Source organism: Alexandromys fortis, unplaced genomic scaffold (assembly GCF_014885135.2).
Source record: "Alexandromys fortis isolate MF-2015 unplaced genomic scaffold, M_Fortis_MF-2015_v1.1 scaffold_42, whole genome shotgun sequence".
NCBI lineage: Eukaryota > Metazoa > Chordata > Mammalia > Rodentia > Cricetidae > Alexandromys > Alexandromys fortis.
The window spans coordinates 618,365-632,025 of record NW_026067934.1 but is presented as its reverse complement, the minus strand read 5'-3'; the positions used below and the strand labels follow the sequence as shown (position 1 = coordinate 632,025).

Genomic DNA, 13,661 nt, shown 5'->3' with positions numbered 1-13,661 from the left:
CCGCGGCCCCCCCACCGCTGCCCACCCTACTCCCCCCCACCAAGCCTTTCACCCTCACCGCCCCACCACCCGCCCTCCCTCCCTCCCTCTCTCCCCCCCTCCTTCCCTCCCTTCCTTCTTTTTTCTCTTTTTCTTTCCCTCCCTCTCTCCTTCCTGCCTTCTTCCCTTCCCTTTCTTAATGGTATCTTCCTATGTTGTCTAGGCCAACTCAGAATTGAACAGGTACTTCAGGCTGAACTTGAACTCATGATCCCCCTGCCTCCCTTTCCCAGGTGCTGGGATTGCAGTCAGAAGCCACCATGTCTTTCTAGTGGGAAGATCTTAAGGATGTTGTATACCCAGCAAGAAGGGCATGAACTCTCTGAGTTTTCCAAGCAGTCATGGAAGGCATTTAAGCAGTTGGGAGTCATAGTCACAGCTAAGACCAGGCAATTGACCCAGTAGAGGAATGTCACGTAGACACAGGATACAAGGGATCTGAAGAAGAGGATATGAACTTGATTGCAAGAAATCAGGAAAGAAAAGATGGAGCAGATGCTGAGTGAAAGAATGGTAGGAACAACCATATCTACCTTTGAGTCCTGGTGGGCCAGCCTACTCATGGGGAATAGGGAGCAGGAGAGGTATGCCTGGCTAGAGCCCTTTTCTGGATAAATTATGCTTCTGTGACTCTGGCTGAAACTTCTCTGGGGTTTCATGTGTGTTATGTTGCTTTCTATCTCTGGCCTGCCCTGCAGGTCTCCCAGTGAATACATTGCTGCCATTTTGGAGCTCAGCTCCCTAATAATGAAACGGCACTTTCAGCCCATCCTCTATGTGGACTTCCTGTACTACCTCACTGCTGACGGGCGACGCTTCCGCAAGGCCTGTGACCTGGTGCACAACTTCACAGATGCTGTCATCAGGGAGAGACGCCGCACCCTCTCCAGCCAAAGTGTTGATGAGTCTGTGAAGGCCAAGGCTAAGTCTAAGACTTTGGACTTCATTGATGTGCTCTTGTTGGCCAAGGTGGGCTTTTGTGGGATCTCAACTGAGAACTTAACCAAGAACCTTGACATTAAATGTTAGATAGAAGTTGGACTTGATCACGAGGGTATTTGGGGAAGCGATAGGTAGCGTTGATAATAAGCGAGGGCAGGATACAGAGACATTTGAGAAGTTCTTCTGTTGAGCGCTGTGTGGAAGGAGTGGACAACAGCAGGAACCCAAGGAGGGAAGTGTGGGACCAACTCTGGAAAGGACAGGGAAGGCATTCTGTGTGCACAAGGGGACAAGAACCTGTCTCAGGTCATCGTCACTTCTCAGACATGGAATGAGTTGAGGGTACAAGTTTTGTCTTCAGGATGAACACGGAGAGGAGCTGTCTGACGAGGCCATCCGAGCAGAAGCTGACACCTTCATGTTTGGAGGTGAGGGTCCCTGTGTAGGTCTACAGTGAAGGTAAGAGTCTATCAATCCCAATTGGGTGTTTTGAGAAGACACCAGATCCCTCCGTTCCACCATCCACCCTCCCCTTCCCTTTCCTTGAGATGCTAAAGCAGTCAAGACACTCAGACTTTCCTTTGTGCCCCTCAGGTCATGACACCACCGCCAGTGGGCTCTCCTGGACCCTGTACAACCTGGCGAGGCACCCGGAATACCAGGAGCGCTGCCGGCAGGAGGTGCGGGAGCTGCTGAGGGACCGAGAACCCGAGGAGATAGAATGGTGAGCATAGGTTCGGTGCCATGAATACAGTTGTGCACCAGAATGGTAGTTGCTATTTTTGATTTGTACAATCTCACTGATTTATTTATCTGTGTGTGACTGTGATGGGGATATGCACGTGCCAGGAACACATGTGGAGGTCGAAGGACAGCTTTCAGGAATGGGTCTGTCCTACCACGTGGGTTCTAGAGATTGAACTTGGGTGGTCAGAATCAACAGCAAGTGTCTCTGAGGAGTCACCTCCATGGCTCTATTTAAAATTTTTTTTCTAGTTATAAGCTGGCCTGGAACTCACTGTTCTCTTCTCCTGTGTCTCCCTCTTAGAATCACATGAACAGCTTGGCCATCTCTTGTTAAATCTCTACTGTCTGACCCCTGAGAATTCCTAGATCATAGCCTCTACTCTTCTCTGGGGTTATGTGTCCTTTGTTTGTTTATTTGAATCACTCTCTCTCACACACACATACATACACACTCACCCCCTTACACACTCACACACACTCACCCCCCCACTCACACACACTCACCCACTCACACACATGCACCCACCCACACCCACACACTCACCCACACACTCACCAACTCACACACATTCACCCACATACACATATTCACACACACACATGTACACATTCACCCACTCACACACATGCACCCACATACACACACACTCACCCCCCACACTCACACACAAACACATGCTCACACATATGTCATTGTAACTGGCAGACAGGATTGTAGGCATGCCTGAATCACTCCTTTGAATACTATTCATGGTATCTCATGACATAGATTCTTCAGTTGTATGAATAATATACCTCCCTTTCCTTCTGGTCTTTCAGTTCAAGCTTTTGGAGTTTTAAGAATTCTTTGTGTTCTGTCATGAGAATGTCCCTTATGCTGTCTTATTGGACTCCGTAGATTTTTCATTCTCCTTAATCAGTCCAGTAAGGGGTGGGGCACATGGAGAACTGGGAAGTGGGTACAGAGTTGCAGTTAGTCGGGGACGCTCCCCACTAAGCCCAGTCAGAGTTAGCAATAACCTGCTGTGCATTTATTCTCGCCCCAAAGAAACGATAAATCGTGGAAAATGTTAGATGTGATCAACCAACGTTATAGGCCCAGTTTTTCAGATGCAGTGGAAAATCCATGCTTTAGTCAGAATAGGCAAGTATTTATATTTTACTTATTCGCTTTTAAAAAGATTTATTTTTATTTATGTTCGGGTGTGGGTATGAACACATGAAGTATGCCCCTCAAAAACCAAAAGGGTTCAGATCCTCTGGAGATGGAGTAACCGGTGGTTGTGAACTGCCCCGTGTGGATGCTAGGAAGTGAGACTGGGTCCTCTAGAATAGTGGCGAGCACACTTAACCTGGCTGAGACACAGTCTCCTAAAGCTAAGGCTGGCTTTTAACTCAATGGGTAGCCTAAGCTGGCCATAACATTGTGATCCTCCTGCCTCCAACTACTACATCTTGAGTGCCTCCATTTGATTTTTAAAGGTCGTTCACATAAGTGTATGTGATAATTCTGTTTTGGCAAAGATACCTTTTGATAAGTATGTTTTCCTTAGAAATGTTCCTAAAAATATTAAGTAAATTTTCCCACTTTTTCTCTTTTGTTTTGATTTTCTAATGTTTTAGTCTTTGATTCAGAGTCAAGGGTAGTGGCTCACTCCTCTTCTCTCAGCACTGATGAGGCAGAGGCAGGAGGATCAGTGCAAAGCCATCCTCCGCTTTATAGGGAGTTCGAGGCCAGCATGAGCTATATGGAGACCTTGTTTAAAAAACAACAACAACAACAACAACAACAACAAAACAATGTATATCCAGGTATGGTAGCACAAGTCTTTTAAGTACAACACTTGGGAAGCAGAGGCAGGTGTATCTCTGAGCTTGGTTTACAGGGAGTTCTAGGGTAGCCAAGGCTACTTAGTGACACCTTGTCTGAAAACCTAAGTAAAATCTATTAACAGGGCAGGGGAGATGGCCCAGTGGGTAATGTACTTGCTGCTAGCATGAGGACTTCAGTTTGGATGCCCAGAATCCACGTAAAAGGCTCGGGGAGCGGGAGATCGGATTGTGCTGGGCAGCCAGTCTAACCTAACCATCCAGTTCTTACATGCAGGGAGAGACACACTATCTCAAAACAGAAAATATAGAAGGATAGAGGAAGATGCCCAAATGTGACCTCTGACCTACAAACACACACACACACACACACACACACACACACACGAATAAACATAAAATGAACAAGTATGTTTGATTCATCTTAAGTTAACTTTGTTATAGGACTAATAATCACAGGGAGGCAGTAGGAATTTCAGCAAATGGCAGTGAGGCTGGTCAGTACCGTCTATACCCTTTACTCTGTGTGTGTGTGTGTGTGTGGCGTGTGTGTGTGTGTACATGTAGTACATGGTACATGTGCGGAGGTTGGAAGACAGTCCTCGAGAGCTGGTTCTCTCCTATTACCCTGTGTGGTCTGGGTGTTGAATTCAGACCGTGAAGCGTGGGGGCTAACCCTCCAAGGCCGAGTCATCCAGCAGGCCTGGCATTGTTTTTACTCCCTGGATAATTGTGTGTTGTTTCTTTAGGGACGACCTGGCCCAGCTGCCCTTCCTGACCATGTGCATCAAAGAGAGTCTGCGGCTGCATCCCCCGGTCATCTCCATCTCTCGGTGCTGCACACAGGACATTGTGCTGCCAGATGGCCGGGTCATCCCTAAAGGTGTGGGCTGTATGGGGGGTGTGTGGTCCCCAGTGGCAGGGTTGACTTCCTCCTCACTGTCACTTCTTGTCCAAAGGGAATGACTGTATCATCAGTATCTTTGGGGTTCATCACAACCCTACAGTCTGGACAGATCCTGAGGTGCGACCCCCCCAATTCTGGGGCCTGGGGGGTAGGGGCAAGGCTCGTACCTGGGAATCCAGAACTGTCCCTCTTCTGTCACCATATCTATCTTTCCTGGGGCGGGCTGGGTGTGCAGAAGGACACGGCCCATCAGTTTAGTCTTGCTTGGCCCGCAGGTCTATGACCCCTTCCGCTTTGACCCAGAAAACCCTCAGAAGAGGTCACCTCTGGCTTTTATTCCCTTTTCTGCTGGACCCAGGTGAGAGCGATAGTGACCAGGAGCTGACAGCGGGGGTGGGGGGTAGGGGGGTGGGGGTGGGGGGTGGAATGGGAAGTCAGGACGGTTAGGTTCTGGGTCTCCTTCCCTCCCTCTGCTCAGGGTGTGTGCAAAAGTCTAGAGAGCCAGGATTGGAAGGAGGGGGGCTCTGTGCTCAGAGCTTCGCCCTGGTCTATCTTGGGCACTGAATCTGAGTGAACTTCGGGAGTGCGGATGCATATTTGGGGTCCCGGGAGCGTCAGTGCCCCTCCTGCCCCTAGGCTGCCCAGGTGCAACCGGGACTTGGCCAAGTTCCAGCCCTGAGGGCTTGTTGGGTCCGGATGTATTCAGAGTCCTCCACCCTCCCGCAGGAACTGCATAGGACAGACTTTCGCCATGAGCGAGATGAAGGTGGCGCTGGCGCTCACACTGCTGCGCTTCCGCCTCCGGCCGGACGACAAGGAGCCGCGCAGGCAGCCGGAGCTGATCCTGAGGGCGGAGGGCGGGCTGTGGCTGCGGGTGGAGCCGCTGAGCTCAGGATCTCAGTGACTGGGCCTGGGACTGCCCCACTCTCTTTCCTCGGAGAATCCGGAGTAAGCAGAGCCTCACCGAGAGCCAGCAGGCGGCGCTGCAGGACAGTAGAGAACGACCGATGGCCTGGATGAGACAGGTGGCGCCGGTTTCCTCTTGGGTCATCCACAGGACCTGCAGGCTGACCGGAGTCACCCAAGCTCAAGCGCGGACTTTATTTTGGCGATAGAACCACCATAGATGTTTGAGCTGTAAGTTCCTGAACAGCCAGGGCTATGTAAAGAAACCTTGTCTCACACCCTCCCCCCCCCCAAAAAAAAAGCGTGATGGGGGAGCATTACTCATATCCCATAGGTCTTGTTCTTTGGGGAAAAAACTGGCAGGTGACCTTTGGGCTTGACTGCCTTGGGAATGTTCTGAGTGCAACCATTGTCTTCGAGGGAGAGTACCCAGTAGGTATTTTGGTAGACATTGGGGTGGACTATTTCAGCGACTGATAATTGTGTAATTTCCGGTTATCATACTCCGATGATTTTCATAGTTTTATAGTGCATCTTAGAAGAATAATGGGAATCCTGCAACTGTATTTTTATTTTTGAATACTTTTTGAATCTCCTATGCCGCTTGTGTTTTCATATAAAGTTCACAATGAATTTACTCATGCAAAGAGTCCTGCCGTGATTTTGAGTTTTCGGTAAATTAAAGGACCAGGCTGAGGAGAATCATCATCTTACCATTACTGAGCCGTCCTATCCATGAATATTGTATACTTCTGCATAAAATACTGAGTTATCCTGGGTTTCTTTTACCCAGTGTCTTGAAGTTCTCATCACAGATAAGCCATATATATTTTGTTCAACTTTTACCTGAGTAAAATTTCATAGAATATATTCAATAATGATTCTTGAAAAAATATTTATTAGTTATTGTTATACATAGAAGAAATTGGAACACTTTTTAAAAATGATTTACTTATTTATTTTATGTATATGAGTATTTTGTCTGCATACACCAGAAGAGGGAATTGGATCACATATACTTATAGACAACTGTCTATAACTGTAATGTGGGTTCTGGGAATTGAACCCTGGACCTCTGGAAGAGCAGCCAGTCAGTGCTCTCTTAATCACAAATCATCCCTTCCTTCCTTCCTTCCTTCCTTCCTTCCTTCCTTCCTTCCTTCCTTCCTTCCTTCTTTCCTTTCTTCCCTCCCTCTCTCCCTCCCTCCTTCTGTTCTGTTTTTTTTCTTTTTTTTTTTTTTTTGAGACAGGGTTTCTTTGTGTAATCCTTACTGTCCTGGAACTCACTTTGTAGACCAGGCTGCTCTTGAACTCACAGAGATCCTCCTGCCTCTGCCTTCTGAGTGTTGGAATTAAACGTGTGCACCAACATTGCCCAGCTTCCCTCTTTTTTTTCTTAAAGTGGAATATTATAAATATTTAGACTTGCAGGTGTTCCGGTATTCCAATTCATTTTGTACTCACTCTCCTCTCTTACTCCAACTTCTTTGCGATTTAAAAACCATTTTTAGCCCATAAGTAATACACAAAGAAGCTTGATGCGTGGGTAACCACAGTGTGCTGAGCACTGCAAAGGATAGATTTTTGTGCATTGTCTAGGTATCATGCTATAAGAATACAAATAATGGCATGTCCTTAATCACAAAAACTTTTTCCCTTGACCTTTCTTCCTTCCTTCCTTCCTTCCTTCCTTCCTTCCTTCCTTCCTTTCTTTTTTAAAGATGTGTTTATTTAGCTGGGCGGTGGTGGTGCAGGCAGCACACTAATGATCTCTGCAAGAGTAGCACATGTCCTTAGCCTCTGAGTGAGTCAGCCTTCAGCCCCATCTTCTTGTTGTTTTTTTTTCCCATGTAAAATTTTCTAATATGGGTATCTACTTCATCAGAGAGTCCTGACGTGATTTTAAGTCTTTAACTTGTTGATAATTTTTGTGTATGTCTGAGTGTGTTTGTTCATGCATGCAGCCATGAATGTGTGAGTGTGGCAGTCAGAGGACAATATGGATTGGTTCCTACTTTCCCACACGTTTGAGGCAGGTTCTCTTGAGCATCTAGAATGGTCCTTATAAACCTGTGGGATCTCAACCATCAGGTTGATGACAACCATCTGTGATACCATCAGAAAACACAGATATTTACATTATGATTCATAACAGTATCAAAATTATAGTTGTAAAGTAGCAATAAAAATAATGTTGTGGTTGGGGTCAGCACAGCATGAGGAATTCTATGAAAAGGTCACAGTATTAGGAAAGTTGAGAAGCACTGATCTAGAGAGTCTCCGGTTCCCAACTACCTGCAGGGGTACAGTAGGGATTACAAACACCCCACCTCTGTTTTACAAGCTCTAATTTTGATCTCAATGCTAAATGCATCTATTCAGCTTCTAAACCTGCCATCATTTAAAACAACCCCAACACTATTCAAAAGTCTTAAGTTCACAGTTTCTTATGAGATGTGAGCGGAGTCCTTTATTATGAGGTCCTATAAGAAACATACAACAAGCAAAAAAAAACCCCACCTACTAATATATTTCTAATATGTATAGGACAGAATAAACATCTCAGTCTAAGATGTAATAATATGGGCACAGAAAAGAAGAATAAGAAAAGAACAAGCAAAAGACTGAAACGAATCAGGGAAACAAGCAACAACAACAAAACATAGCCGCTCCATCTCCAACATCTGGGGCTCCTGATGGAATCATGTCTGCTCCAACATCCCTTGGCAGCCGTGTCCCTTCAGCAATCTCTGGCAGCAAATGGAATCTTTTTTGAGTCTGTTCCACTTTGTGCCTAAAGCATTCTATGGCTTCTCCCAATATACCAGGATCTTCGTATCAACTAAGCATTCAAATTCCCAGCAATATGCACCAGACTGTTGAGGCCTTTCTAAAACACATCACTAGGCTTCAGCGGCTTTCTGGTAGCCTGGTGCAAGCCTACAAACCCCCCATCAATCTCATGTTTCATGCTCAGAGAACCAGTACTATATGTGATGTTGTTGACAGGTTCTGCTGACCCTAATGGCCTTTGTGTCCCAGGAAAACAATTCCTTGGTGATCAGGGAAATGCAAATTAAAACAACTTTGAGATACCATCTTACACCTGTCAGAATGGCTAAAATCAAAAACACCAATGATAGCCTTTGCTGAGGTTGTGGAGTAAGGGGCACCCTCATCCATTGCTGGTGGGAATGCAAACTTGTGCAACCACTTTGGAAATCAGTGTGGCGATTTCTCAGGAAATTCGGGATCAACCTACCCCAAGATCCAGTAATACCACTCTTGGGAATATACCCAAGAGATGCCCTATCATATGACAAAAGCATTTGTTCAACTATGTTCATAGCAGCATTATTTGTAATAGCCAGAACCTGGAAACAACCTAGATGCCCTTCAATGGAAGAATGGATGAAGAAAGTGTGGAATATATACATATTAGAGTACTACTCAGCGGTAAAAAACAATGACTTCGTGAATTTTGCATGCAAATGGATTGAAATAGAAAACACTATCCTGAGTGAGGTATCCCAGACCCAAAAAGATGAACATGGGATGTACTCACTCATAATTGGTTTCTAGCCATAAATAAAGGACATTGAGCATATAATTTATGATCCTAGAGAAGCTAAATAAGAAGGTGAAACCAAAGAAAGACATATAATCATCCGCCTGGATATGGGAAGTAGACAAGATTACAGGGGAAAACCTGGGAACTTGGGGGTGAGGTGGAATGGGGCTAAGGAGAAATGGGGTGAGAAACATGAGAAGGGGAGAATGGGGGGAGCTTGGGGGAATGGGATGGTTGGGATAAAGGAAGGGTGGACACGGGAGCAGAGAAATATATATCCTAATTTACAGAGCCAACTTAGGGTTGGCAAGAGACTTGACTCTAGAGGGGCTCGCAGGTGTCCAGGGAGATGTCCCCAGCTAGTACCTTGAGCAACTGAGGAGAGGGAACCTGAAATGACCCTATCCTATAGCCACACTGATGAATATCTTGCATATCACCTTAGAACCTTCATCTGGTGATGGATGGAGATAGAGACAGAGACCCAAATTGGAGCACCAGACTGAGCTCTTAAGATCCAAATGAGGAGCAGAAGGAGGGAGAACATGAGCAAGGAAGTCAGGACCACGAGGGGTGCACCCACCCACTGTGACAGTGCAACTGATCTATTGGGAGCTCACCAAGGCCAGCGGGACTGGGACTGAATAAGCATGGGATGAAACCGGACTTCCTGAACGTGGCGGACAATGAAGGCTGATGAGAAGCCAAGGACAATGGCACTAGGTTTCGATCCTAATACATGAACTGGTTTTGTGGGAGCCTAGCCTGTTTGGATGCTCACCTTCCTGGTCCTGGATAGAAGTGGGAGGACCTTGGACTTCCCGCAGGGCAGGGAATCTGGACTGCTCTACAGTCTTGAGAGGGAGGGGGAATGGAGTGGGGGGGGAGGGAAAGAGGGGTAGGGGAGTGGGCAATGTGTGCGAGGAGGGGGAGGGAAATGGAAAACGAGGAGGAGGCGGAAATTTTTTTTTTTTGCAACAACTAAAAAAAATAAAATAAAATAAAAAGAAACATACAACAAGCAAAAAACCCCACCTACTAATATATTTCTAATATGTATATTTCTAATTTGTATAGGACAGAATGACTGACCCTAATGGCCTTTTTGTCCCAGGAAAACAATTCCCTAGGTGACCACTTTGCATCAGGGAGTCCTGTCAGCAGCATTCTTAGTCCAGAATCTTTCCTTTCAGACGTATTTTTATTGTTTCAAGTGGAGCCATCAGTGACTGGGGTCTTGCCTTCAGGGCACCTGCCTTACTGTCCCAGGCAGGACAGGGTTCTTTTTAGTGGGTTAAACTGAGCATCACAGCTGCTTTCTCTTCTCCCTCCTTGTTTGCCACGTCAAACACTCTCACACCCCTTTCTGCACAGACTTCACGTTCTCATGTCTTTCTCTTCCGCTCACTGTGCTCTTTCTCACAGGAGACCTGGATAAGAGCAGTGAGCAGTAACCATGGCACAGCCCGAGTGTAGCCAATCCTCAGATTTCCTCAGCCACTCAGATTAGCCCATGAATTTTGAATCCAGCTTTACTCAAGTTCTCGGAACACGAGCAGACTTAAGCCAATGGATGCCTTGTGGCCCTCAGAATTTTACCTAAATCGTATCATCATTGTTCATATTTCTGTCAGCACTGTGGTGCCCTGAGCACTAATCAGTGTTATGGGTATGGGGCCATTCAGAGATTCACCAGCCTGACCATGAATACATTTTAACAAGTAAGAGGCTTTATTAAACATTGGCCAGGTCCATACCTGAGTCTAATGCTCGGAGTTTTGTGCTAAATTACGTTAGCCAGGGACTTTAAAAGACAAAACGCACAAGGCTACATACTTCCTGCCTTCGAGCAATCAGAGACAGGCACACGTGCTGACATATGTCCTGTCCACGTGCTGTCAAGCAAGCATCCTGTGCAACTGGAGCAACCAAATGCATTAACAGAAGTGAAAACACGTGGTTTGTTATTTTACATGACCAACAGCCTCCAGCATTCCAGGAAAGTCAAGTGGCACTTACGGGTTAGAGGTGCTTTTTGTTTTATAGATCTCTTAAACAATCAAAACTTATAATATTAGCCACCACAATCAGAACATCCCATTCTGCTTAGGGATTGTACATCACAGAATTTCAAACTCTTCCATGTTCCTTCAACAAACCAGCCCCAAATTGCTCCTAATGTGGTTAGATTACCACACTAATGACCTCATTTCTCATATAGATTTCCTGTATTAGCTACTTTTCCCTTCTCACTGATAAAATACCTGGAAAAGTTAGTCAAGGAAGGGATTCTTTTTGCCCAAGGGTCCCGTCCATCGTGGTGGAAACATAGGGAGGCAAGAGGATGAGACAGCTAGTCACACGATATCTTAAGTCAGGAAGCAAAGAGGTTATTTGTGGTATTTGGCTCATTTTCTTATTTTTATTTAGCCAGGGAATACAGTCCTGTAAATGAAGCTGCCCACATTCAGGGTGGTCATTCAACCCTTCTGAAAGACTCTCCTGGGCACCCTCAGAGGTCTGCTTCCATGGTGATTCTAGTCAAGATGATAGTGATGATTGACTATTGTGGCCATTACATCAGTGTCTGTGTAATTTATCTGAAGATCAGATTTTGCCATATGTCATACATTTATCTTATCATATGTAGCCCAGATTGGCCTTGGTTCATATTCCTCTTGCGTCAATCTCCTAAATGGCCTGGTTATAGGGGTAATCTTTGTTTATTTATAGCTTAATAAGTTAATTTTAGAAACTGACACCTGTGATTATGGGGTTGGGAAGGCCAAAGTCTGTATAACCCCAAAGCCTGGGTGGGGCTTCAGACAGGTGTGTTTCCAGTGCACACTACTTCCTGACTGTGGAAGTCAGTGTTTGCTCTCTGGTCCTTCCAAAGATTCACAATGTCCTGAGGAGGTCATCAGTTTCTTCTGGTCTTGACCCCAGCGGCAGTATCGGTTTCTGTGTGTGTAAAGAGAATTTGGTTGAGACACAGTGTCATAGAAAACACATAGAATTTAATCAGAGCAAGGAAGCAAGCAAGAATATACGCCTAGAAAATGAGCAGGTGAGGGAGCTGAAGTTGCATTTTATGTTTCAATTACTATGCCTAAGAAATCCATGAAACAAAAATGCCTCTGATCTTCAAGCCCCTTGCCCAAGGACAGGTAGTTCCTGAAATGCTGGAGACCACATGTGTTCACTCCCCTAAACAAGTTTGTTTGACCCATCTGTACCGGTGTGCTTGATCTTATGTGGCCAGGAGGATGTACATAGCAGGAAACATCGTAGCCTCTGATTGGACCTGATGGTGCAATGAATTATGAGATTTCTTGTTAAGTCCTTGCCATACTTGATTCTGGGCCATTTCCCAGGAATCTGGATATGGACCAGGCCAGAGTCCATCCACCCGCCTAGTATTTAATTAGAACTTACTTCAAATTTGACTTTAAAGTGTGGAGTGGTCTTGTTCTCACATTAACACTACCAAGTCCAGCAATCAAAAGCCCCCTTTGGTTTACCTAATTAATATGACCAATTAAAATTAAATATCTCATCCTAACATGGGGTTTCCCCTTTTCCCTTTATAAACCACCATTTGCCTATGGGCCACATCTGTCTCCTCTCTATCCAGAGGCAGTCCTTCGCCTTCTGAGACAAATACCTCTGCCCTTCTCCTTGTTACCTTCCCCTTCTCCCTCATCCTCTGTCTCTGTCTTTGTCTCTTATTTTCTGCCCTCTGGCCCTCTGGGGAAAATAAATCTTTGTGCTGAGAACTTGGTCTTGGGGGGTCCTAAACTGATCCCAACTTCTTACAGAAATAGTTGTGCAAAATGTTAGAATACGCATGTAGGTACAAGTACTCCTGAGGTTGAAAGTTTACTAGCAGAAAGGGGAACAGCACTCTGTCAAGCTCCCTGGAAAGGAAGTCATGAAGTTGCTTTAGTCTGACTTTATCATGGACCACTCGGCTCATCTGGTTTTTGGGCCCTGAGCTGACCAATTGCCCTTTCTATGTATGGGCTGTCGTTGTTCACTTCACGCCCCGTTTCAGGGTCGTCAGCTAGCCCACCCATTGTTCTTTATGTCCTATTTGAGGGGGGAGCTGTTGGGGTTCCTCAATGACCTTGTTTCCTCTCTAAGAAATAGGAAACGTGGCCATGGGAGATTTCAGTGGCTGGTAAGTCCAACATACAGCAAATCCAGGGCAGTTTCTGGACAAAATGTAATCTAAACTTCCAGCTAGGGAGATAGCCGATTCCTGGCTGTCTTGCTTGCCTGCACGCTGCTGCTGGCCTTTTTCGGTTTGACCCCTTCCCCTCCACGCTTCTGCTTTCTCCTCAGATTCCAGGTGTGTTTTCCCAGCTAAGTCAGACAAAACAGCAAAACCGGTGAGAGAGCTCTGCCGTAAGGGGTGATCTTGCGGCGGAAGGAGGGCATGCTAGCTGCAAGAGCTGAGAACTAGCGTGGTGGCACTATCTGCTGGAGGCTTGTTGGGGTTAAAAAGAACTAGCTGTCCTCTCTGGAGGTTGGGTGGGGAGATACAAATGCAATGGCTTGTCCTGGCAAACAGTGGTCCACTTTTCAAGGTTTCTGAGGAATGCTGAGTATTTACTGGGTCAGAGTCCAGCCTAAAATGAGCCCAGACTGCCATCTCAGGTGTGTATGCGTGTGTGTGTGTGTGTGTGTGTGTGTGTGTGTGTGTGCTTGAAACCTGAC

The 13,661-nt window shown here is 46.0% G+C and overlaps 1 protein-coding gene across 1 annotated transcript in view; it reads left to right on the top strand.

Annotated features, from left to right (window-relative positions):
* The window catches only part of LOC126504010 (cytochrome P450 4F6-like), a 15,916-nt gene extending 11,089 nt beyond the window's left edge, over positions 1–4,827 (top strand). Inside the window, exons 6-11 of the mRNA XM_050145991.1 lie at positions 673–1,008; positions 1,343–1,409; positions 1,576–1,705; positions 4,308–4,441; positions 4,518–4,582; positions 4,741–4,827. Coding sequence (XP_050001948.1) covers positions 673–1,008; positions 1,343–1,409; positions 1,576–1,705; positions 4,308–4,441; positions 4,518–4,582; positions 4,741–4,827 — 819 coding nt within the window. The remainder of the gene's footprint in view (positions 1–672; positions 1,009–1,342; positions 1,410–1,575; positions 1,706–4,307; positions 4,442–4,517; positions 4,583–4,740) is intronic.
* The last annotated feature ends 8,834 nt before the right edge of the window (positions 4,828–13,661 follow it).